General features: G+C 45.9%; 2 protein-coding genes across 7 annotated transcripts in view; one reads left to right on the top strand and one right to left on the bottom strand.

Annotated features, from left to right (window-relative positions):
* The first annotated feature begins 260 nt into the window (after window positions 1–260).
* Window positions 261–14,946, top strand: MRPS25 (mitochondrial ribosomal protein S25). The gene is made up of 4 exons (XM_004738587.3): window positions 261–528; window positions 6,704–6,810; window positions 13,825–13,912; window positions 14,598–14,946. Exons 1-4 carry the CDS (start codon window positions 395–397, stop codon window positions 14,788–14,790), a joined length of 522 nt encoding a protein of 173 aa, XP_004738644.1. The 5' UTR covers window positions 261–394; the 3' UTR covers window positions 14,791–14,946.
* A 2,068-nt stretch (window positions 14,947–17,014) lies between these two features.
* The window catches only part of NR2C2 (nuclear receptor subfamily 2 group C member 2), a 101,284-nt gene continuing 92,806 nt past the window's right edge, over window positions 17,015–25,492 (bottom strand). For 5 of the 6 annotated variants that reach the window (XM_045063350.1, XM_045063348.1, XM_045063349.1 and 2 more), the window contains one exon: window positions 17,015–23,611. In XM_045063350.1, coding sequence (XP_044919285.1) covers window positions 23,437–23,611 — 175 coding nt within the window. In that variant the 3' untranslated portion in view covers window positions 17,015–23,436. The remainder of the gene's footprint in view (window positions 23,612–25,492) is intronic. The other variant, XR_006601565.1, reaches the window with a different exon arrangement.

The following is a 25,492-nucleotide window of genomic DNA, read 5'->3' on the forward strand; positions in this document are numbered from 1 at the left end:
TGCCTGTACTCGCTCTCTCTCTCTTACAAATAAATAAATAAAATCTTTAAAAAAAAAAAAAAAAAAAAAAAGAAATATTTTCCCTTGCGAGGTGGGGGTGGTGACAGGCTAATTTATAGAGCGTGAAAAGCAAACGTTCCGGGAGGGTGTTCCAAACAGAAGATGTACAAGCAGGATCTCCGTCCCAAATCCTGTCAACGCTAGCCGGGACTACAAGTTCCAAGCCGCTTCGCGGCGCGTGCGCGCTGCCCGCCGGGAGGCGTCTCCTGTGCGTCTGCGCGGGAAGTGGAAACCACCGAGGAGGTGAAGCGGCGTGGGATTTGTCAGGCAGGCAGCGTCGGCTGCTTTGGGTCTCTCTTCGCCGCTAAGCCCGCGGCCCGACCCCTTCGCCGCCATGCCCATGAAGGGCCGCTTCCCGATTCGCCGCACCCTCCAGTACCTGAGCCAGGGGGACGTGGTGTTCAAGGACTCAGTGAAGGTCATGACGGTGAACTACAACACGCACGGGGAGCTGGGCGAGGGTGCCAGGTCAGTCTGAGCCCTTCGAGGCCGTCCCCAGGCCGCGCGGACGTACCCTGCTCACTGTTAAGATGTGCTAGTAACGCTGAGACCTGGAGTGCTCTGGGTGCTACTTAATTCCGGGGCTGGCCTCCTGAGCTGGGTGCCATTGGCCCCATTTTACAGACGAGGAGACTGAGGAGCAAGCCGCTTGCTCCAGGTTTCACAGCGAGAAGAGGAGAGCAGAGTCACGCTGTGCCAGCTGCAGTAGTGCCTGAGGTCGGAGAGCGGAGAACAAGGGCCCCCCACACCTCCCTCTACCTCCCTGGTGGAAGACTAGGCTAACTTGGGGAGGCCGGAGCCTCCTTAACTACCTGTGCCTGGCAGGCGAGAGGTGGGAAGCAGCTGCGCACGTTCTGCTCTGAGGGGAGCCAGGCCCACAGGCTACAGACCTGTTTAGGTCCCAAGTCTAACAAGTGCTGGCTTTGGGCGAGTTGCTCCTTCTCATTGTCCCAAACTGGCCTGATCCCTATGTCCAGAGGCGCTATGGGGATGTACTGAAAGAAGTAACAGCTGCTAGCACTTACGGAGCTGAGTGGTTCTGAATGTTTGTCCTGCATTGTCTCATTTGATGTTTACAAAAGCCCCATGGTTATTTCCTATTCTAGGGATGAAGAAACGAACAGAGATGTTAGGTAACTTGCTTGTCCAAGGTACCACGCTGGCTAGTGAGTGGTTGTGAGTGGTAGCTCTGAGGGGCTTCTCAGCTGCAGGACTGATTCCCCTCGTAACTGATTATGTCAGCTGTGTAGCCCCCCCCCCCCCAACTCCTTGAGGTGGTTTTTCAGCCTGGAGCAGAGTGAGAACTCCTTAAATGGAAGCTTAGAAAAGTTTGAATTGAACCCTGAGGCAGCAGCAGTAATGTGGGCTTTTCAGGTATTAAGTATAAATTACTGGGTGCCTACTGAATGCTGTGAATTCAACAGTGCCTGCCTAAGAAGAAAGTCTTGTCCTTCAGAAGCTTTAGGACTGGGTATATGGGGTGGGTCAAAATGGGACAGGGAAAGTCCTCCCTATATGGTATGGTCCCCCATGGTGAGGGGCCTTTGCTGCACAGCTCTTCAGGATAGCCGGAAGCTACCTCCTCGCCAGCTGTTGTCCACAGGTGAAGCCAAAAACTTGTACTTGCTTGCATGGAATCAGGTGGGTTGATGGCTTCTGGAAGACCTGGTTCTAGGGTTGAATGGGCATCCATATACGCCTTCATAACTCACTGTGTATCCCATCCTCCCACACTAGGAGTCAGCAGAGGTGGGGCAGTACCAGGGACCCGCTCAGATTGGGAAAACGTGCCGCCACAAGGGGCCATTCACTGCTTGGCTAGGGCTTAGCCATGGGCCCCATGGAAAATTTCTGACTTGTCAAGAAGCCAGAAATTCAGATTTTTATATAGATCTCTGGTTTTTAAAATGATCGGTTGATCATTTTAATAAGCCTGCAGGCCTTATACTTGGCAGCTCAAGTATTTTAAAATGCTGTAGGTAAATAAGAGCCCAACAGCCATTTTGTGCTTCATTGTTCCAAATGGTAAAGCCTTGTCTGTCCCACGTGTGTATGCCCTTGTGGATTTTGTGCCTTTTTGTTTGAGTCTGCCTGACTTGCCCTTTCCAGCCCCACCGGCCTTTGCTTGTTCATGTACCCTTAGTATGTCAGCTCTCCCTTCCTGGATCACCTCCATTTCAAGTACACCAGTACACCACAAGCCCAGGCCAGACATAGTCTTGGGTGTCTGCTAGGTGTGTGGGGAGCTGCCTTAGTGTCTGAGGGCTGGGTCCCTGCTCACCTCTGCCAGATGTTCTTGCCTTTTGGGTGCAGTAAGGATCCCACCTAGATCCTGAGGCCCAGATGCTGGGCCTCAGGATCTAGATGAATTTGATAATTTGATAGTGACCGAAGAGGGCCTGAAGTCCAGCCACACACAGCCCTCTTCTTTCATTTACTGGTTTTGTGACTTAGGGCAGTTTACTTAACTTTTCTGACCTGTTTGCTTGGTTATAAAACTAAGGGTTTTTGTGAGGATTCAAGTATTAAAATGCCCAAGGTGTCTGGCATGTACAGCAGGTGCTCAAGTAAAGGTTACCTGCCAGGGTCGCCTGGGTAGTTCAGTGGGTGCTGGGATCGAGCCCTTCATCAGGATCCCTGCTCAGCAGGGAGCCTGCTTTCCCCTCTCTCTGCCTGCCTCTCTGCCTACTTGTGATCTCTGTCAAATAAATAAATAAAACCTTATAAATAAATAAATGTTACCGGCCATTATCAATTTTGTTTCCATGTTTCACGAACCATTTACAACTTCCTCTCGAGGGGCACCTGGGCGGCTCATTTGGTTAACTGTCAGACTGCTGATTTTGGCTCAGGTCATGAGATGAAGGCCCATGTTGGGCTTCATGATCAGCGGGGAGTCTCCTCGAGATTCTCTGTCCCTCTACCCCTCCTGACTGTGTGCTCTCTCTCTCTCAAGTAAATAAATGAATCTTTAAAAACAAAACACAAACAAAAATTCCTGTCAAGTTTTTGTCCTAGTAGTTCTAGGTGTGACCAGTTCCGGCATGAGTATGCCCTGGTTTCTTTGTATGATGTTGAGATCCTCTGCTGTGGGGTGGGAATTGAGCGGAGGTGTCATAAGCTCAGGAAGGTAAATTCAGCTTTGGAGCTTCCAGCCTTGTGGGCTGTCGTGATGCAAGGCATATAGTAGGACCTTACCTCCATTGCTTCCTCTAGAGGCAGCAAATTTTACAACTCTAACCATTTCATTAGCGTTTCCCTTCCATAGTTAAATACCATACCAAATACTTGGAGAGCTGTTTCTTCCTAGCTTCAGGTTTTGTCTGTTGTCTTGCCACCACGGAAGATGAGAGTTTAGCTCTTTCCCTACCATGGCCATTCCCCGGCCCAACACATGCATATTACTCCGCTCTTCATCCTCCCAGCATAGTCATTTCAGAATTTTGGCTAGAACAATATTCGATGTTTAAGTTAATACAACTTTGTGAACACTATACACAGTTGGACCAATTAGAGTACTATGATTATTTTTTCCTTTTTGTTTTTGCAAAGCTTTTTGTTTTTCTTGGAGTTAATCATTGTCTTTGCTTTTGCTTTGTTTTGCTTGCAGACTTTGTCAGGGTTATGGAAGTCTCCCCAAGTAAATGGTCACACAGTTGCTTTCTGTTGATTGTATCAATTCATCTTCTTAGGACTGAATTACAAGTTTCACTATGGGGTGGTTGCCCTGCATGGCCAGCATCTTGGCATAAACATTGAGGCACAGAGCAGTAACTTGTCCTGGCTCAGACAGCTGAGAAGTGGTAAAGCTGGGCGACTGTGTTTTTCTGTTCCATGTATCACTCACACCCATCTGTCATCCGATGTGTAGGAGAGGATGACAGCAGGAAGCAGAGGGCACATTTAAATTAAGATCATTTGGGGAGCCTTTAATTAAGGGACTATCTACAGAGGTATGGGCAAGCATGGGAATAAGGAACCGTGCAGGACCTCAGGTCTGGGCTTGCAGAAGTGAAGGGGAGAGAGCTGCCTAATAGGAGCCTGAGACTCCAGCAGACATGTGTCGGGAAGAATACTTTGACTCTGCCCTCTCCTTTCAATCTTGTCAGCACTCACCAAACCGAACATAGTCAGAGGTCAAGGAAGCCCACCTCATAGTGCACGTAGGTTAGCACTGAGGATGGAGAGGAGGTGGAGAGGGATCCAGAGGTGTAGTTGTGTCCTAATTAGTCCTCTGTCAAAGGATGTCTTTGCATTAAGTGTAAAAATGTCTAAAAGCAGTGAAATCACTAAGTCAAGATCTATGCTTTCTATATTCTGCTAGTTCCATACTGGGATTTCATCAAGATCAAAAGCTTTTGCACAGCAAAGGAAACAGTTAACAAAATCAAAAGACAACTGACAGAATGGGAGAAGATATTTGCAAACGACATATCAGATAAAGGACTAGTGTCCAGAATCTATAAAGAACTTAGCAAACTCAACACCCAAAGAACAAATAATCCAATCAAGAAATGGGCAGAAGACATGAACAGACATTTCTGCAAAGAAGACATCCAGATGGCGAACAGACACATGAAAAAGTGCTCCATATCACTCGGCATCAGGGAAATACAAATCAAAACCACAATGAGATATCACCTCACACCAGTCAGAATGGCTAAAATCAACAAGTCAGGAAATGACAGATGCTGGCGAGGATGCGGAGAAAGGGGAACCCTCCTACACTGTTGGTGGGAATGCAAGCTGGTGCAGCCACTCTGGAAAACAGCATGGAGGTTCCTCAAAATGTTGAAAATAGAACTGCCCTATGACCCAGCAATTGCACTATTGGGTATTTACCCTAAGGATACAAATGTAGTGATCCAAAGGGACACATGCACCCGAATGTTTATAGCAGCAATGTCCACAATAGCCAAACTATGGAAAGAACCTAGATGTCCATCAACAGATGAATGGATCAAGAAGATGTGGTATATATACACAATGGAATACTATGCAGCCATCAAAAGAAATGAAATCTTGCCATTTGCAACAACATGGATGGAACTAGAGCGTATCATGCTTAGCGAAATAAGTCAAGCAGAGAAAGACAACTATCATATGATCTCCCTGATATGAGGAAGTGGTGATGCAACATGGAGGCTTAAGTGGGTAGAAGAAGAATAAATGAAACAAGATGGGATTGGGAGGGAGACAAACCATAAGTGAATCTTAATCTCACAAAACAAACTGAGGGTTGCCGGGGGGAGGGGGTTTGGGAGAAGGGGGTGGGATTATGGACATTGGGGAGGGTATGTGATTTGGTGAGTGCTGTGAAGTGTGTAAACCTGGTGATTCACAGACCTGTACCCCTGGGGATAAAAATATATGTTTATATATTCTGCTAGTTCCAAATTGACCTCCGAAGAGGTTAAACCAATTCTTAAGGAATTCCCTGATCTTTATAACTTCTTTTTGTTTTTCAATCTTTAGCAATCTAACAGGTGGAAAAGAATCCTATTTTAACTTACACGACTATTGGGAAGGTATTGAGAATCTCTTCATGAGATGATAGGCTATTTGGGTTTCTGCCTATTTGTGGCTTTCTTGGTTGAATGGTAAAACTTAATTATTTTAAAAAAATATTTTGTTTATTTCTTTGACACACAGAGATCACAAGTAGGCAGAGAGGCAGGCAGAGAGAAAGGGGGGAAGCAGGCTCCCTGCTGAACAGAGAGCCCGGTGTGGGGCTCGATCCCAGGACCCTGAGACCATTCCTGAGCTGAAGGCAGAGGCTTTAACCCACTGAGCCACCCAGGCACCCCAGAACTTAATATATTTTTTAAAGATTTTACTTATTTATTTGAGAGAGAGAGAGAGTGTGTGTGTGCATTGGACTGAGTGAGAAAGGGAGGGAGAGAATCCCAAGCAGACTCTGTGCTGAGGTGGAGCCCAATGTGGGGCTCGATCCCATGACCCTGAGATCATGATGTGAGCTGAAATCACGAGTTGGACAATTAACCGATTGAGCCACCCAGATGCCCCTGGATGTAAATCTTAATGATGTGTAAAACTTTATCAAAGAATTAGCCTTTTTGTCTTATGTTACATTTTTCTTCTGGCTTGGCAAATGTTGATTTTGTTTCTGGTTAATTTTGCCATATAAGTTTTAAGGTGGCCCTATTTTATCTGTGTTTTAAACTTAAGTTTAAAGGTCTCCCTGCTCTTAGATTGCAAAAGTATTCTCCATGTTTGCTTTCATTTATTTTTAAATTACAGTACAATTTACATGAAGTATACAGCTTGATGAATTTCTGCTTAGGAGTGAAAATACCCCTGTCTAAACAGCAAACAAGACCTGAGACCTTTCATACTTTTATGTTTACATTTATTTTTTTGCTCAGTGAGTTTTAAGTTAGTGTACAGTGTGAGGCAGGGATACCGATGTTTTTTCCCTCAAATGACAAGCCACAAGTCCTGACACCCACTGTTAGGAGAATATACTAATCAATTCCTGATGGGTGCTTTTCTCAGCCTTTCGTGGGCCAGGGTCCCCTGAGAATTGGAGGAACGTTCTGCCCTATCGCCCTCAAAACATACACAGGTGCACAGTATTTCAAGTTAACGCTGTTTCACAGGTGTCATTTTTTCCCTTTCGCAGGAAGTTTGTGTTTTTCAACATACCTCAGATCCAGTACAAAAATCCTTGGGTCCAGATCATGATGTTTAAGAACATGACGCCGTCCCCCTTCCTGAGGTTCTATCTGGGTGAGTGTGGCCTGGCCTCTGCTGAGGCCGGGGCCGTCTTTCCTCCCGTCCCTTCCTCCCACCGTAGCGCTTGTGGGCGCTGAGATCCGAGCTCTTGCAAACGTCCCTTACTTCCATCGCTGGCTTTGGACCGTGGCACACAGTGGCCTCTGAGGTCTGGAGTCTTGCCCTGTTTCTCTAGCCCCATCTCCTATTGCCCCCACGTCTTTCTACGTGCCTCACAGTGTAGGGCTGGTTTTTCCAAATAACCTTGCCACACTTTGGCAACGCTTCGCTTTGCTGCCTTTGCTCTTGCTGGTCCCTCTGCTGGAAATCCCCTTGCTGTTTGCTTATTGATTGGTTTTTAAAATCTTTCTGAGACTCCACTTGGGCACCACTTTTTCCAGGAAGCCCTCCCTGTCCCCTTCCATTGGCCCTTCTCTGTCTCCCCCAGCTGTCCACTCAGTGCTGGCCGTGTCCTCTTGAGCAGTGCCTGTATCTGCGTGTCCTCTCCAGAGCACACACTGGCACGATGCTCTCCTCCCACCAGCACAGGGCAGATTTTTGTTCGGTTCTGTTGGGCTCAGTGCCTGGAGGTCAGACCGGATGTTTGGCCCTGCTCTCAACTCAGTCACTGTGATCCTGAGCCAGTTATGTTCCCGTTGCTTTGTTTCTCAGGGGAAGGGCCAATATCTGCCTTACGTGGTTACAAGAACCAATTCAAGTGTAGTTTGGGAATCGCTTCAGGAAGCAGAATGATGCTGTTGTTAAATGTATTCGGCACGTATGTATGGAGTGGCCTCTGGGCCCAAGCCAGTGTCTGGGGTGACAGGAGCCGTGGAGACGAAGGTCTCTGCCCTCTGTAGGGATGATATCCTAGCTGGAGGAGACAGAAGGGACAAGAAGCTTACCCAGGCAGGATGCCAGGGCGTAAGTGCTGTGAAGGAAACCTGGAGTGAGGCCAGGGGGATGAAGAGGATGGTGGTGTGGTAGCAGTTTTGCGTAGGTATTTTGTGTTTGCGTTTTACACAATTTTATTGAGGTACAGTTTGCCTGTGATGAAACACACGGGTCTTCTGTGCATAAATTGATGAATTCTGACGATTATTAAGTAGCTGTGTTCCTACTTCCCAAGTGATATAGGGCATCTCTGTGACTCCAGAAAGTCTGCCCATGTGGCTTTCCAGAGAGTTCCCCCCTTCTGCCAGAGGCAGCCACTGTTTGGACTTCTCTTTAGATCTCTTTTGATCTGAACTTCCTGTGAATAGTTTCGTGGTATATATTCTGTGGCATCTGGCCTTTACTCCTCCGGTTTTTGAGACTCATCTGTTATGTGTATAAGTAGGTGATTCATTTTTAGTGCCAAGAGGTGTAGGAAGAGACCAGTTTATTTGCCCATTCCCCCGTTGCTGACACTGGGGTTTTTGGTTGATGCCAAGGCAGAGTTAGAAGTGGATTTATTGGCGACGAGGGGAGGGAAGGGCAGGGCAAGTATTCGGATGGCAGAGCAGGTCAGACATCTCTCGGAGAGGGAGGAGGAGGGAATTCTGGCGGGAGGCGCCTCATGGTGGCGCAGGCCTGAGCCAGGCTGGCCACCCCCTGCAGGACGTTCCCACTCCGTGCTGGGCCTAAACGTCCAGGCCCCAGACCTCAGGACTGTGGGCCGGCTGCTCCCCCCAGGAAGGCCTCTGTGGCTGTCGAAGGCCACTTCTGGCTTCTGGCTCCTCAGAGATGGCGTGCTTCATCATCTTCCTGCACAAGCTGTCCTGTGGACCTAGGGACTCTTCCCCTCGGGGCAGGGCTATGGGGCCCTCGGTTCAGTATGTAATGTTCTTAGACACTGCTGAGCTGCTGCTCCAACGAAGCGTGTCTCGCCCTGCTGTCAGCAGGGCCTGGGAGCCCTGGTGGCTCCCCTTCCTTGCCCACGGTTACCTGTGTGTCCCCTGCAGCTGCGTAACAAATTACCACAGACTTGGTGGCTTACAGTGACACACATTTCTTCCATTTCTGTAGAGGGCCGACATAGACAAAAATCAAGGTGTCAGCAGAGCCTTCCTTTGTGGAGGCTCAGGGACAAATTCATTCACATGGCTTTTCTAGCTCCTAGAGGCCACCGCCATTCTTTGGCTTGTGGCCCCTTCTTCCATCTTCAAGGACAGCAACATGGCCTGTCTGGCCGGCCTTCCATAGTCATGCGCCCCTTGCTTGGACTGATACCAGGATTGGTTCTCCATGGGATTCATTTAGGCCGTGATCTGGGAGGATGATCCAGGAGAATGGGCCCAAACGTCAGGCCTTAACTTGTCTCATGTCTGCATGGCTCCTTTTGCCACTAAGGTGACCTCATCACACATTCTGGGGGGATAGGACAGGGACATATTTTAGGGTCATTCTCTTTACCATGTTAATTATTTTTTTAAAAGAGCATGAGCAGGGTCGGGGTGGGGGGCAGGCGGAGGCACAGAGAGAATCTTAAGCAGGTTCCGTGCCCAGCATGGAGCCTGACACAGGGCTTGATCTCATGACCCTGAGATCATGACCTGAGCTGAAACTAAGAGTCCCATGCTTAACTGATTTTTTAAATTTTAAACAAATATTTTAAATCTTAGCCTTTCATTGTTCATCAAAGTTTTAATTTACATTTTCTCGTATCTTTTCATGTGCTTATTGGCCATTTGTAGATTTCTTTCAGAGTCTATTTGAATCTTTTATCCATTAAAAAAAAAATGGGCTGTGTGTTTTCTTACTGAGTTCTTTCTTTATTCTGGGTGAGGTCATTGGCCAGATAGGTGCACTGTGACTCTTCTCTTAGCCTTTGGCTTGCTTTTCCTGATAGGGTCTTTGGGAGAGCATGAGTTTCACTTGGAAGAACTCTGGCTTGTCAGGTTTTTTTTTTGTGTGTGTGTGTGTGTTTTATTTTTTTAATGGTTCCTGCTTTTTGTGTCCAGGAGTCTGCATCTACTCTGGGGGTGGAGGGGGGGAAGCAAAGATTTTCTTCTCTGTTTCCTTTAGAAGTATTATTAGTTGTAGGTTTCATATTTGGGTCTCTGCTAGAAGCTGAGTTTTTTTTTTTTTTTTTAAAGATTTTATTTATTTATTTGACAGAGAGAGATGACAAGCAGGGAGAGAGGCAGACAGAGAGAGAGGAGGAAGCAGGCTCCCTGCTGAGCAGAGAGCCTGATTTGGGGCTCGATCCCAGGACCCTGGGATCATGACCTGAGCCGAAGACAGTGGCTTAACCCACTGAGCCACCCAGGCGTCCCTAGAAGCTGAGTTCTTTGTGGATTAAGTGTGCTAGGGACTGAGGCTTGTTTTTGGTTTTAGGTTTGGGATACTCAAGTGTTCTAGCACCATGTGGTGAATGACCCTTCCTTTCCCTAGTTTAGTTTCCTTGGCATTTTTATCAAAACTCAGTCGACTGTGAATGGGTAAGCAAAACTTGATATAGCCCCATTCAGTGGAATATTACCAGCCATGAAGAGGCACAGAGTCCCAGCAAATGCTACAACCCAGGTGAAACTTGAAACTTGAAAACATCGGCCAGGTGAGAGAAGGCCACAGATAATATCATTTCATTTATATGAAATGTCTGGAATGGGCAGGTCCATAGGGATGGAAGTGGTTGTCGGGTTAGAGCTGGGGTGATGGGAGTAGGAAGTGATGGCTTAATGGGTGTAGGGTTTGTTTGGGGTGATGAGAAAGTTCTAGAACTATATAATGGTGATTGCTGCACAGCACTGTGAAGGGAATAAAAACTACAGAGTAATACATTTTAAAATGGTTAAAATGGTAATTTTTGTTATGTGTATTTTATCATGCAGAAATATCACTTTATATTTCTGAGTCCATCCTCTCACTGATCTGTCTGTCTGTCCTTGGGCTCATATCATACTGTCTTGGTTTGTGGCTTTATAGTAAGTCTTTAGGATTAGGTAGTTCTAAATTAACTTTTTTTTCCCCCCAAAATTACTTTGGCAATTTTATGTTCTTTGCATTTATATATTAAGTTTTTAAAAAAGATCTATTTAATTATTAGAGAGAGAGAGTGTGTGAGGAGGTGGGAGGAGCCAAGGGAGAGAGAATCCCGGGAAGACTCCGCTCTGAGTACAGAGCCCAATGCAGGGCTCGATCTCAGCAACCCAGAGATCGTGACCTGAGGTAAAATCAAGAATTGGACACTTGGGGTGCCTGGGTGGCTCAGTGGGTTAAGCCGCTGCCTTCGGCTCAGGTCATGATCTCAGGGTCCTGGGATCGAGTCCCACATCGGGCTCTCTGCTCAGCAGGGGGCCTGCTTCCCTTCCTCTTTCTCTGTGATCTCTTCCCTTCCTCTCTCCTACTGTGATCTCTCTCTGTCAAATAAATAAATAAAATCTTTAAAAAAAAAAAAAAAGAATTGGAAACTTACCTGATTGTGGCACCTAGGCACCCACATTTATATATTAACTTTTTTTTTTTTTTAAAGATTTTATTTATTTACTTGACAGAGAGAGATCACAAGTAGGCCGAGAGGCAGGCAGAGAGAGAGAGGAGGAAGCAGGCTCCCCGCTGAGCAGAGAGCCTGATGCGGGACTCGATCCCAGGACCCTGAGATCATGACTTGAGTCGAAGGCAGCGGCTTAACCCACTGAGCCACCCAGGCACCCTATATATTAACTTTAAAAATCTGCTTGTCAGTTTCTAGAAAAAAGCTTGCTGGGATTTTTTAATTTTTTATTTTTAGTAGACTCCATGCCCAATGTGGGGTTTGAACTCAGGACCCTGCAATCGAGGGTCACGTGCTCTCCTGACTGAGCTAGCCAGGCACCCTGCTTGCTGGGATTTTGATTGGAGTTACATTATAGATCATTTTGAAGAGAAACAGGCATTTTAACAATGTTGCATATGTTTTGTGACTACTGTGTAAAGTATTTAAAAAACAATTCATTTTCCAGTTGTTTGGTTACAGTTTTACAGAAGTCCAGCTAATTTTTGTGTGTGGGCCTTGTATTTTGCAGCCCTGTTAATAAAGTCTCTTATTTCTAGTAGGTTTTATTTTCTAAATTCCTTAGGATTTTCAGTATACACAGTCATTCCATCTGCAAATATAGTTCTGTTTCCTTTCCAGTCTTTTTCTTTCTTTTTTCTGTGTATTCCCTGGCTAAAATGGCTGTAATATTTTGCATTTCTACTGGTAGTAAAGTTCCAGTTACTCTGCATTTTTTTGTTTTTAAAGATTTTATTTTTATTTATTTGACAGAGAGAGAGAGATCACAAGTAGGCAGAGAGAGGTGGAAGCAGGGTCCCCGCTGAGCAGAGCGCCCGATGTGGGACTTGATCCCAGGACCCTGAGATCATGACCTGAACCGAAGGCAGAGGTTTAACCCACTGAGCCACCCAGGTGCCCCATTACTCTGTATTCTTACTGGCATTTGCATTACCCATTTAAAAATTTTTGAGCCACTCCAATATTTCCCTGTGTGTGTGTGTGTGTTTTAAAGATTTATTTATTTATTTATTTCACAGAGATCCCAAGTAGGCAGAGAGGCAGGCAGAGAGAGAGGAAGGGAAGCAGGCTCTTTGCTGAGCAGAGAGCCCAATGTGGGGCTCGATCCCAGAACTCTGGGATCGTGACCTGAGCCAAAGGCAGAGGCTTTAACCCACTAACCCACTAAGCCACCCAGGTGCCCCCTCCCTGTGGTTTTAATTTGTGTGTTCTTAATGACTAATGATGGATGAAGAGTATCTTTTTATGTGCTAATTATTAACTTAATTTTTGTTGTTAAATATTTTGTATTTTTAGTTGGATCGTCTTAAGGAGTTATGAGAGTTCTTTATATAGTTGGGGTGCAGGTCCTTTATCAGGTGTATGCATTACATTTTTTCCTAGTCCAAGCTTTTAGTATCTTTTTTTTTTTTAAGCTTGTTTATTTTTAAGTCCTCTCTACACCCAATGTGGGGCCCAAAAGCACAACCCGGAGATCAAGAGTCGCATGTTTTACTGACTGAGCCAACCAGGTGACCCAGCTTTTAATATCTTTTGAAACCCAAGTTTTACTTGAACTTTGATGAATTTTAATTTATCAAATTACTTCCTTAATGGACCATGTTTTTGATGTCATACCTAAATATCTTTGTGTAGACGGCTATGAAGACTTCCTGTGTTCTCTTCTAAAAGTTTTATTGAAGTTTTAACTCATACATTTAAGTCTCTAATCCATTTTCAGGTTTTTTTTTTTTTTTTTAAATGCTGTGAAGTAAAGGTATAAATCAATTCATTCCCTCGTTGAATTGTGTTGGCATCTTTGCCGATAGTTGGCCAAAATACTCAGTTTTGTTCTGTTGCTCTGTAGTATGTTCTTAGGCTAATACCAACACTGTCTTATTGCTGTAGCTTATAAGAAATCTGAAATTGAAACATGAATATCCTCGTATCTTCTTATTTTTCAAAATTAGTTCTGCCTACTTTGGGTCCTTTGCATGAATCTGAGACTTGACTTAACCAGTTTCTACAAAACTACCTGCTAGGATTTTTATACAGATTGCACTGAATCCATGGCCTAGTTTGGGAAGAATTGTCATCTTAATGATACTGACTCTTCCATCGTAAACATGGAAATGGAAAATTGCTTTCCATTAAAATTATTTCCATTAAAATAAATGCTTTATGGGGCGCCTGGGTGGCTCAGTTGGTTAAGTGTCTGCCTTCAGCTCAGGTTATTATCTCAGTCCTGGGATCGAGGCCTGTGTCAGGCTCCCTGCTCAACGGGGAGCCTGTGTCTCCCTCTCCCTCTGCCCATGCCTGCTTATGCATGTGCGTGCTCTCTCTCTCTCAAATAAGTAAAAGTAAGTAAATTGTGTGCTTTTACACATACCTCAGATTTGCTTATGTTTAAAGAAATATGGTGGAAAGGGTAGCATTATGGGTTAGAGAGACAAACATATTTATCTTGTGAAAATGCTTCACCACTAAAAGCAAACCGGTCATCGTGACTTGAGGCTGAGGAGTGTGCTGCCTAGTCCTTAGCATTTTTTGTCCCCTGTTCTTCCCATTTCCAGATTCTGGGGAGCAGGTACTTGTGGATGTGGAGACCAAGAGCAATAAGGAGATCATGGAGCACATCAAAAAAATCTTGGGGAAGAACAAGTAAGTTGCTGGGGCTGACCTGGAGGGAGCAAATGTCTCAGCACGGAATGAGGGAGGAAAACGGGCGTCAGGAGGGCACACACTAGCCAGAGTGCGCCGGCTGCAGAGGCCATTCCATCGGACTTTGCTGCTCCCCACATCCCCAGCTGTGTGGCTGTAAGTCACGGAGCCTATTGGAGCTCAGCCTCCCTGCCTTGGGTCTTGGGTCAGAGACCTTCCTATGTCCTCGGCTCCATGGGAAGCTGAGGTGCTGTGGAGACACCTGCCTGGGCGGTTGCAGCCACCTGTTCTTTGGTATCTCTCCTTGGAGCTGGTGGGTGTCTAAGCCCGGTATGTGTTAGGATTTGTCCTTTTTCTTTACATGGATGCAAAGAGGATAGGGAGGGAAGCCAAGGAAGTACGTTTTGGAGGAAGCACACAGAGGCCTTTGCAGGCCCTTTCCTCCTGACCTTGTGCTGACTCAGAGCTGGAGCTGCCTCTAGGCTGGAGGGAGGCTGACCACTGTTGTGTGGGCCCAGTGACTTGGGAGGCCCGGGGGGAGGGGTGATAGACCTTGGGGTTGAGAGGCACGGGAGAGCCAGGTCTCTCTGGCCGCTGATGGGGTGCACTTGGCCAAGAAGTCCCACGTTACCTAGAGGCTCAGAGCGCTGTTCCACACCTAGTTGCTGTCTGTGCTCTTTGGCAGGGAAACCCTGGAGGAGGAGGAGCAGAAGAAAAAGCAGCTTTCTCACCCAGCCCACTTTGGGCCCCGGAAGTACTGCCTGCGGGAGTGTATCTGCGAGGTGGAAGGGCAAGTCCCCTGCCCAGGCCTGGTACCGTTACCCAAGGAGCTGACAGGGAAGTACAAAGCAATGCTGAAGGCCAGCACCCAGGACTGAGGCCCCAGGCCACACCCAGGGAAGCCTCTGGTTCTGTCCCTGGAGGGACTCTGAAAAAACTCTTTGCCGTAAGATGCCTGTGTGAAAGGACATGGGAGGGTCGGGGGGAGTATCTCCGCTCTATCAGGTCAATAAAAGGCTTCCTGGTTTCCAGCACAGTGGTGTGTGTTTGGTCCGATGAGCACGGGAGAAAGGCCTGCGTGGGGATGGGGAAGGTCTAAGGCCACAGCCCGCTGACATCACTGTGTTGGTCCTACTGCCCCTTCCTGGTTCCTGTTGGCTTTCATTCTTCTAGGCCCTGCTCAGGAGAGTCAGGAGCTGCTGGGGTTGGATCTGGTAGGATCTGGCTGGAGCTAGGTGGTTCGCAGTGTAAGTCCCTTCCATTCAGGCTCTTTGGGCTTTTTCAGAAATCCCAGGGCGAGCCTTGCATCAGCGCTCACCTTTTAAACTGAAGCCAACCCACTTTCCTCCCAAGAGGCCTGGCTGCCAGTGGCATAGGAGGCCCCGTGACAGGGACAGAGGAGACCAGATGCCGCCTCTCCCCAGACCTGGGGCCCACTCACAGGTAGGTTTGCAGACCATGAGGGGGTAAAGGCGAAGGGGCTGGCTGGTTGAGACTTTCGGGCCCTGCTCTGAGGGCTGGGGTTGGAAGCTGCCTCCGTCTGCGCTCCTGGTCACTCAGGCCTTTGTAAGGTTTGGAAGAGGGTAAGGGTTTATGGAACGTCCGCCTAGTTCTTTCCTCACAGGACATGGATGCTATGGTCACTGAGTGACGCTGGCTTCAGCCCTCAGGCAACACCAGAGCCCTCAGGGATTGGTTACCTTAAGGTTTAGCAGGTCCTAAGTGAAGGACCAGCTGGCCCGGGGAGCCATGGAGGTGGACATGGGGACTCTGCCTTGCAGGGGGCAGGGGGGGTGGTCAGGAGGTAGATGGCCATGGGAAATGATGTGGAACCAGAGTGTTTTATATAAATGTTGGGGGTCAGCCCATTGGGAGGGGTTTGGCTTCTTTTACATTTGATGCTCAGGTTGTGGTTTACTGTCACTTTGCATCAGACTGGCATTCAGGGGCTTGGCCAGTGGGCGCACGTGTGCATGTGCTGTGCGTTCTGGGATGACTGCAGGCTCACCAGGATTCTGTCTAATCACAGGTCTGCACCACAGGGCACCCGGCCCACCTTTTCCTCTGTGGAGGATGAGCAGAGACAGAAATCTGTCCTTCACTGTAATCGTTCTGTCTTGTTTCTAATGACCGCGCCTAGCCAACCACAGCTGTGGTCTCAGCTGCTAGGGCTTTTCAGAAAGAGTCTGTTCACTTTGGTCTGCACAGCAAGTGAGCCAGCATTAGGGGAGTATTCCTTCCACCCAAAGCCCACACGGGCCCAGAAAGGTTGCTGACCTGGAAACAAGATCCTCTTCAGAGAGAAGGGTCTAGTGCCTGATGGGACGTGCCACCCTTCTCTTTACAGAGACTTGAAATAAGCACGACCAGGGGGCACGGTTATCTCTTTAAACCTTTGTCTTTTATTAACGTCTCAGTTTAGTAATGGTAAAAGATGAAAGATGGGTTTAAAATTTATAAGAATGGGAGAAAAAAAGTCTGCTCTGAGGAATTGGTATCTGTTTCTTTGCAGAAACGATGTTCACGTGGTTTTAGACCTTGTTCTTCTGAAGTGACTGGTTTCGAGTACAACTGGCAGGGCCTTTTAAAGCTATCTGGCTGCGTGGTGGGTTCTGCCAAGAATCTGACTTTGGATCTCAGAATCCTCACTAGTAAAGTGAGAGGTCACGTGACACACTGAGCAAGTTCTTTCCAACTTCTACAACTGGAAGAAAATGCTTTTATTCTGGATAGCTCTTACCCTTACAGGATGCAGTGCTGGTGTGAGGCCTGGCTTTGGAGCATCTGTGCTGATAGCCGGTGTCGTCGGGCAGCCCAGGGTGTTCTGCTCTGGAACCGGCTGCCTGGCTTTTCGACCTCCACACCAAGGGCCTCTCCACCGGAAATGGCCACACCCTTTCTCCTAAAGGTGTTTACAAGTCCAGTGGGCCAGCACATGGACTCTGAGAGGTAAGGCCCTTCCGGCTGAGGCTAAGGTGAGTGGAAAGCTGTGGCGCTCTGACCACAGGGGGCTTCCCCAACCACCTACTTGGGTGAGAGTGTGGTGCCCCTGGGGATCAGGCGTTACTGCTTTTACTGTTAGAAGAAATGAGAAGATGCACATTTAGTCTTTAATCCACTTTTTTAATAGTATAAACCTTATTTAGGTAGTAGTATTAAGCCACAACAATAATGCCACATTGAAACAGCATTTAATAAAATGCATAAAGCTAATTCATGCACTGCAATACTCTATATACAAACACAACAATGCAAATTCTTCTTCAAGACTGAAGACACTGATTAGATATAAAATTCAGTTTAAAAAGAACATGCTATTTTTTAAATGCCATCACATAAACAAAGCTGATTTCAAGCTACAGCTTTCAACAGGTTTTAAACCTGGAATTAAAATGTAATGGCATAAACAGTATTTTCTATATTGTGAAGGGCAGAAGTTACAGAAACGGTCCCAAGAAATCTAACACCCGAATTTTCCTTTAACAGATGTCTTTTAAAAGGGCGGTAATGCAGTTATATTTTAACAGAGAGGTCCAAACTACAGGTAAAAACTATGGTTTGTACTATGAAAAAATGTGCAGCTTTTCAGTTATAAAACTAGTTGAACACTGGTTTACAAGAGAATGGGGAGAACAGAGACTGTAGAAAAATATTCCAGCACTTGGGTTGTATGTGGCGGCAGCATCTGAGTCCAGGGATGCTCTGGTCGTTAAAATGGTGAGTGAGTATATGATCCTAAGACAAGCCATTTGTAACCCAAAAGTCTTAGTACTTCCAAATGTTATCCAAATATGAAGCTTATCAGTCTGTCAGTTGATAAATGTTGCCGAACATTTTTTCCCAATATTTACGGCATTTGTTTCTATGCTGCATGTATAAATAGTGAGACACCAGATTATCGGCTTCAGAACTGAAAGCCTAGCGGGGCTTTAAAAGTATCTCAGGAATTCCCCACCCCCAAGATACTCTTCTTAAGTTCAGAGTTTAATTTTTCTTAGATTGCTGTTAAAATATACCCTCCCCAAATGAAAATGTTTATTCTGAAGATTCATTTAGAGACTGTCAAGCTTCCTCTTATATTTTAACTGGAAAGCCACCTTCCATAGCGTGATTGTCACAATAGGCAAGGGCAGGGGCAAGGGTCAAATAAGCAGTGTTGGATGAGGCCAGTGAAGCAGCAGGAGCTTTTTGTTTGTTTTTAACATCCAATAGAGGGGAAGCTGAAGGCTAAATGACCCACAGTCTCACAGAAGGCACTGAGTACTATGGTCTCAATGAAGTGTTTACAAACTATTTCAGTAGCTTATTTAAAAAAACAAACAACAAACCATCACCACCACCAACAAAGAACAGAAAACCTGTGGATTATGTGTTTTTGCAGTTCCCTGGGGACTCCCTTCAGCGGGCCAGCTTGCAGCCCTTGGCCAGGCAGGCCCCATGTCCCAGGTCTGTAAGCAGCTCTGCTGGGCTGGGCCCTGGCTCCTGAGTGCTGTGTCTCAGTTTAAAGCCCAGTTGGCGGGGGAAATTTAATCAGAATAGGCCTAGCATCTGTAGCTTTAAGGGTACAAATAGCCATATTAAAATGCCATTTTATCTGAGAATTTTAAATTATAGAAAGGATTTATGTCAGTGGATTTTATTCACATGCTACAGTTAGAGAAGTGATTTAAAATTTGTAATTTCTATGCCATAAGTTAGTTATCTTATTCATGCTTATTTTAAAAGACTATTTGGTAGATTTTTTTCAACTGGCATTAGAGATGGGAATCTGTTGAGTCACAGGGCAGTGCCCGCTGATGGCTAAGTCCAGAGCAAGCACAGACCTGGGAAGCAGACCCTAGCACATGGGACCGTTCTGAATCTGTGACCATGAGGCTGATCTCCGGACCACATAACAGAGTGAGTACCTGGGAAAGCCGACAGCTCCAGCCGCCAAGTTCCTTCTAGTCAGGCCATAAACAGGCATGTGGCAGCCAGGTCAAAGATTCCCCACCTAGTTTTCTTGACTTTAGGATAAATGGTTTTCTAGCTTCCTGGCCACTGTGTGAATCTAGAGAATATATAATACATAGCAATGTCCTTCTGTCAGGACCTTTTGTCTGGAACTTAACCTGGTATAGGATGGAGATTCTGTCTTCATGGCCTTTCCCAGCCAGGCTCACCCAAAGGAAAATGGAGTTAAAATATCAGCAAATCCATCCTGCTGAGGGACCTTGGAACACCCACATCAATGTACTTTAGCAACTCTATCATAGACTCTCTTTAAAACATAAGGGAACTTTGGATACATGGCTACATGTCTGTATACATAATATACATCTATGTACACATACACACACTATATACACTGTACATATATAGAAGATATAAACACATGTACATTCATTCAGTCATACAAGCCTATAAATCTGTACACGCACAATGCCGTTGAAGGGACCCCAGGTCTGGACACGCACAGGAGTCACACGTGAGGATGTCCAGAACCCTGTGTACAAAAGACCCAAACCCAGTCTGTCTCAAGGAGGGCTTGGCTTTACAAATTTACATCAAAGTTAAGACATTTCAAAGAGCCGTACAATCTAGACTGGAAGGGGGACAAAGGAAGCATATGGGCATCTGCCCGGCCTGCTCCAACCTTTCTAGGATATCAAGGGCACTATCCACCTCCCCCCGCCACACCAATGCTGGGATGAAAGTGAAGGTAAGAAGATGACTTTTCGTGGCCTAGATTAAGAGAAGAGTTGAAATGTCATCTACAGCCCCACTGTACATGTAGTGGGGCTGTAGTGGGTTGCTGTAGCCCCTTTCTACCAGCAAATGGGTGAAAAGCTTCTGGACTCTGATCTGATCAGGTCCTGAAAGTAGGATCCATAGCCAAGGGCTGGCTGAGGACAGGCAGAGGCAGGCTGGGGAACAAGACTGCTCTATTGGAAATTCCCCCAAAGGATTAGGATGTGTTTTTTTTTCCCCCCAAAATAAAAGCATTAGGTATAGCCCTTCTGATTCTTAGCTCCCTGCCATGGCTGTCCCTGACACAGGCAGAAAGCGCTGAGTGAGTCTGTGCTGTGGCTGCAACCATGTCCTCTAGCCAGCATGTGGCCACTGCCTCAGGGAGCCCAGGAGTAGGTACGACCGTCGCTCTCACCGTGGCTGGTGGGCAACTGCCTCAGAGCAGAGTTCACATTTAATACTGACAAGCTAGAAGACAGTCCCTCTTGAGGGCATTTACATAACCTCTTACAACAAGTGACTACACCTGTAATTAAATATAAAAACCCAAACCCTAAAGAACCCCAATCACAGCCTCATGGCAAAAGTTAGATAATAAATAATGGTTACCCCCAACAGACACACATACAAACTGCAAATCAGAAGGGTGGAATAACTTGGAAAGTATCATTTGTTTGGGTAATCTGGACTTATTTCTAAGTCTCTTCCTGTCCTGTTTTATGATTCTATGTAATGACCTCCACAGTTTCAACATACAACTGTCTAGCATTTATCTGAGATACCACTGGAAAAGGGCCCATTTCATCAAGAAGCACTGATGTGTGCTGCCATCTCCTTTCACTAGTGGACCCCTCCTCAAAAGGGAGGAAGGGCCAGGCCAGCAGAAGGGACATGTGGGCAGGCTGTGTGCTGAAGAATCTGTTGTTGGCTTATTTCAGAGACTCTCAGTAGAGGGCTGGCCTTCCTAACTAAATCTAGACTCACAGACTATAAACGAGGGGTAAAGTCTTGTGAAAGCTGAACCTCAGTATTTGCTAGGGATCCCTTTAAATTAAGTTCTGGACTTTGGGCTTCTCTAACCAATCTGACAAGATGGGACGGACCTGCTATCAAAAAGTGTGAAATGATTTGGGGCAGCAAGAAATCAGCTTGTGTGAACATGATCTTCAGGGAAAGGCTACTTCAAAGTAAGGCCAAGAGGATCTGGGAAACTAATGAGTGTTCAAGGCCAAAATGGTCCACTGCAATCCGCCACCATCAGCGAAGGGACTCAAGAGGCAGGACCAGGTCAGAATCAACAACCCTCTAAGTCAAACTGATTTTTCTCCAGGGCTGTCCTGCCAGGGTCCAGCACTCACTCACCCACATGGTTCAGTTTTTCTGCAGGTTGTCACCTCTAGTCCAAAATCCTTCAGCAGTGGTGTGGTCGGGACCTCAATCTAGGTCTTGGTTAAGCTGTCCCAGTATCTGATGGCAACCTGAGTCTATAAGCCGAATGGACATAGGACTCCTAGGGCCACCCCCAGGAAGAAGGGGTGGGCCTTTTCCCCAACACCAAGAATCAGATCTGGGGATGTGATATAGCATGTAATCCCAGAGAACTCCTGTGTGATCAACAGACACGCTTACATTAAAAAATGAAAAGAACAGAAAAGAGGCAACTTGCTTGTAAGATACATAAACACAGTTGAAAATAGCCTCTGCTAAAATCCTTCCTGAGCAGAAACGAAACAGACCTGCCCTAACTGCACTGTCCTGGCTAGTTGTTTTTTGTTTTTTTCTTTTCTTTTTTCCTTAATTTTGAAATTTAAATCAAATTTAGAAAACCAAAAATTTAAGCTGACAAAATTAAAATTCTTTCCATCATTTTATAATGGGCACCCTTACTGTTTACAAAATTTGCTTCCAAGACAAGAACTACAAGTAATACCCTTCAAAACAAATAGGAATTTAGAAGTTGGAGATACTGTCTCCACTTAATTCCCACTAGACTTTCACAAAGTGCTGCTAACACTTCAGCATAGAGCATTCTGTTTGTCTTAAGGCAGTGCCCGGCCGGGCACCCACACAGCACATGAGGCCCCACCTCTATGGCCTGAGACAGGCCGAGAGTGCCTGAGAGGCAGGGGGAAGTGCACTGGGATCTTTCTGGATACCATGTGATCAAAAGATCTGGGAGACGCAAATTTCACTTTCACTGTTTCCTTAATCTGGGCTATACAGAAAGGAAATGAAGAATACCTGACCGGGTCTTGGACATGGCACTTTTCCCAAGCAGGAAATGCCCGCTGCTCGCATCCATGGGAATTTATGGGTCTCTTCTCTAGAGAGAACTCCTTATAACTGCATTCTGTTCTTGTAAACGATGGTTGCTATAACTTAAGAGAAAAAAGGTAACTTTGGGAGTTAAGGGTTTTTTTCTGTTGTGTTTTTGTTGTTTTGTTTTTTAAGAGCAGGTAGCTTGCTTCTGCATCCATCACCTAAAATGCTCCAGGGTTTTTTGCTGGCACACACCTGGGGGAATCAAAGTGCATGGTGTACCAGTACCATTCAGAGAACTGCCAACAGAAGTGCTGAGTCTGGAGACACTGGAAAACCCTGATAATTAAGGTCAACCGAGAAACCTTCCATTCAGCTGCACCACCACCACCCTGGCCAGGCAGCAAAATCCTGCACCGCCCCCCACCCCCTGGCCCCGAATCCCCTCACAGCATCGAGTGAGCTGCAGGAATACAGCCCTTCTCAAGGAGACATCTGGAATGGAAACCCTGTGAGAAGGGAGCCTTTGTACTCCTCCGTCTGAACAACGGGCAACTGCCCCAGACTGCAATCAGGAATTACTGTTGGGTTCAAAATGCCCACCTTGCACTTTTTGGTCAGAAGGCTCTGTCTGCCGTGAGTGGTGGAGGTGATGTGGGGATGTTCTCAGTTGCTGCACGAGCTGGCAGTTAATGTCTGGCTATAATCCAATTCTGAGAACCAGTCATGAGAAGGAGTCCCGGGTTTGGAGGAGCCTGCAGATGCCCGTCACAGACCAGAACCAGAGGTCAGGGAAGCTGACAAGCGTCATCAACTCAAAAGCTGAGGAAGCTTCCAGTTCGGGTCACCATCAACTGTGCCTCCACACTCCCACTTACTGCACGATACAGATGAGCCACATTTTCATTCATTCATAGGAATTTAGTTCAACACCACCAATGTGTGCATACAATTAGGAATGATGCCATCTCTTCTTAAACATAAATGATTGTCTCCTGTACCCTAGTGCGTTTTCACAGAAATTATTAGCATTTCGGCAAAAGACATATACAGTTTTCCATTTGTCCTGCCCAGGGGCAAGATGTTGCTAACATTACGCATTGATAAGAAGTGCTTAGAAAGTGCTAATATTATTACCCTGGTAATTAGTAGCTATTAATTCCAAGGACATTTTTAATATATATACACACATACTGTTCTCTTAGGTTCTTTTAGTTTTGTTTAATACTAGTCTCTGACATTATAAAACTCTGTTTTTTGCCCTTTGAGAATTTCTAAATACAAATTGGGTTAAAAGATTGTTCCAAAATCTGCTTCATCAAAAGGCATTAAAACATTTCTTATGGCAGGAAAGGATCCTACTAGTCTTTTAGTTGCTTTTGTCGTCTGTGATTAACAGATAAGAAGAAACCAGGTAGGAAATGGCTAACATACTGGAAATATTTGCACATACCAAAATACCATTACTTTATTTTCTCGGTCTCTGAGCAGTCCTGGAAGGATCCTTTTGCTTCTCGGCAGGCGTGTGGTGCTCACTATAGGCTGGCTCCGGTGATCTGGCCATTATACTCTGCTGTCTCCATCTTGAGGATGTAGGGGATTATGCTGTCTATTGACACATTGCCAATGAGACCGGTAAAAAAAAGTTCTTCTGTTATGTTGGAGCTCATCAGCCTGAGTGCTGGCAGGCGAACAAGAATCCGGGCCAATCTGTAAAAGGGAGGGTCCTTAGAGAAAGGGGATTCTTTGCCCTTCAGACTTCTCCCTGGACAGGCTCCTGGGACCCTGTCTGCACTGCTTGGAATGAAACCAAACAAACCGAGCTTTGATTTACCCCTTGTATTTAAAATTTCAACAGTTCCTCTTATAGGAATTTATCATGAGAGGAAAAAAAAAACTAGGTACAAAGATGTCTGTACAAATGTGTCCCTCATTTTAAACAATTCTCCCCTCTCCCACCAAGAAAGAAAAATTTGAAAATCAATAAAAGGATAGGTTAAAATAAAGTGCGGTGTGTCTCTATATAAAAGATCACTATAGACCCACTAAAAAGTATAAAGAAGATGTGTATCACTGGTAAGGAAAGAAGTCCATGATGTACAGGTTGAATAAAAACAGACTGGGAAGCAGCAAGCACAGTGCAGTCTCACTGTGCAGGTTTGTGTGACATGCATACAAAAGTATTCGGAAGGATGTTCACTAAAATGTGAATGGTTGGCCTCTGGGTTTGGGGACTTGGGAGTGCCTTTACTTATTAAAACTTACTCTCTTCCGTATTCCCACTGTTCGCATAGCATTATAATTAAAAATAAAGCATTAGATTATCTTCAGTTTGTAAACACCCTGTGTGGTAGGGCACATGGTGACCCTGTCATGGTGGGCCACAGACATTGTATCTGAAGCATGTGACTGTGTTCCACAGCCACTGCCCAGAACCATGTGTGCAAGGATGTTCACTGCAGGGCCGGCCTGGAAATAACCTTCATTTTCATCAATGGGAAAGTGTTAAGGAAATTACAGCATTTCCTTAGCCACAAAAGATGAAGTATGCTCAGCTGAACATTAAATGAACAAAGGGTTACAAAATCTTACTTTGTATTTTATGATTCCAATTACATAAATATAAAAAAGCTTCTGGAAGGAAATGCATAAAACATTAACAGGTATCTATGAATGGTGGTATTTGTATGGACATTTTCATTTTACTTTCCAGAATATTGTAATTTTTTTCTATAGTAAACATTGTTTTTTAAAAGAGAATACATCTATTATGCAAGGAGCATTCCAGCACCATCTTCCATCTGTCCAGCCACTGTGGTCTTGCAAGACACACAAAGGTATAAGGGGACACCAGCACAGCCCTCTAAAGCTGGGCTTTAGAGGCTGGCTGAGGTTTCTCTCAGCAGAGATGTAAACAGTGGGGAAGAATGGAAGGGTATTTCAGGAGGAGCAAATAGTACGAGAAAAGGCATAAAGATGGGAAAAAGAAAAATAATGAATGCAGAAACAGATGTCAACCATCCTAGAGCCTTTTTTTGGGAACTTTGAGCCTTGTGAGAAAGCCTCCCTTCTCTCATTTTTGGTCCCAACTCACTTGGCTGGCCACCTCCTCCATCCCCGGGTCCCTGACTAGATTTTTTTTTTAAGAAACACCTACTTTCAAAGGCCAGAGAGCTGCTGTTGTCATGATGACTCTCGTGTGCTGTGGCCCTGCCAGCAGCCCCCAGAGGGGCATTTCCATGATCTTCTGACCATGGGCATGGTGTGGGAGTAGGCCCATGGCTTCTCAGGCGACAGCTTGCCCACATACCTGGCTGGATGTATGAACTAGGTGTGGGTGCGTTACCTGGCAGTCCCAATCCCCTGTGTTCCAAGGCTGAAATTACGAGTCATGGTGAGTGATTCGAGGAGAAAATGGATCCTGCTTTGGCAAAAGGTGTGTCTGGGTCATGGAATTATGTTTAAGGCAGAGGATATTCTCTGCCATCAGGGCCAGCCACAGGCCCTCCTAGTCACACCACAGAAATGGTCTTCCTAGGGCCTGGGGCATTTTCATTCCACGGGGTACCTCTGGACTAAGGTCAGTGAAGG

This window comes from Mustela putorius, unplaced genomic scaffold (genome assembly GCF_011764305.1).
Source record: "Mustela putorius furo isolate JIRA1106 unplaced genomic scaffold, ASM1176430v1.1 tig00003850_pilon_pilon_pilon, whole genome shotgun sequence".
Taxonomy (NCBI): Eukaryota; Metazoa; Chordata; class Mammalia; order Carnivora; family Mustelidae; genus Mustela; species Mustela putorius.

What these genes read in the sequence shown, in the direction of transcription:
- MRPS25 (XM_004738587.3), top strand. Translation starts at nt 395, where the DNA reads ATGCCCATGAAGGGCCGCTTCCCGATTCGCCGCACCCTCCAGTACCTG. An exon ending in GAGCTGGGCGAGGGTGCCAG is followed by an intron (nt 529 to 6,703) that starts GTCAGTCTGAGC and finishes TCCCTTTCGCAG; the next exon opens with GAAGTTTGTGTTTTTCAACA. An exon ending in CTTCCTGAGGTTCTATCTGG is followed by an intron (nt 6,811 to 13,824) that starts GTGAGTGTGGCC and finishes TCCCATTTCCAG; the next exon opens with ATTCTGGGGAGCAGGTACTT.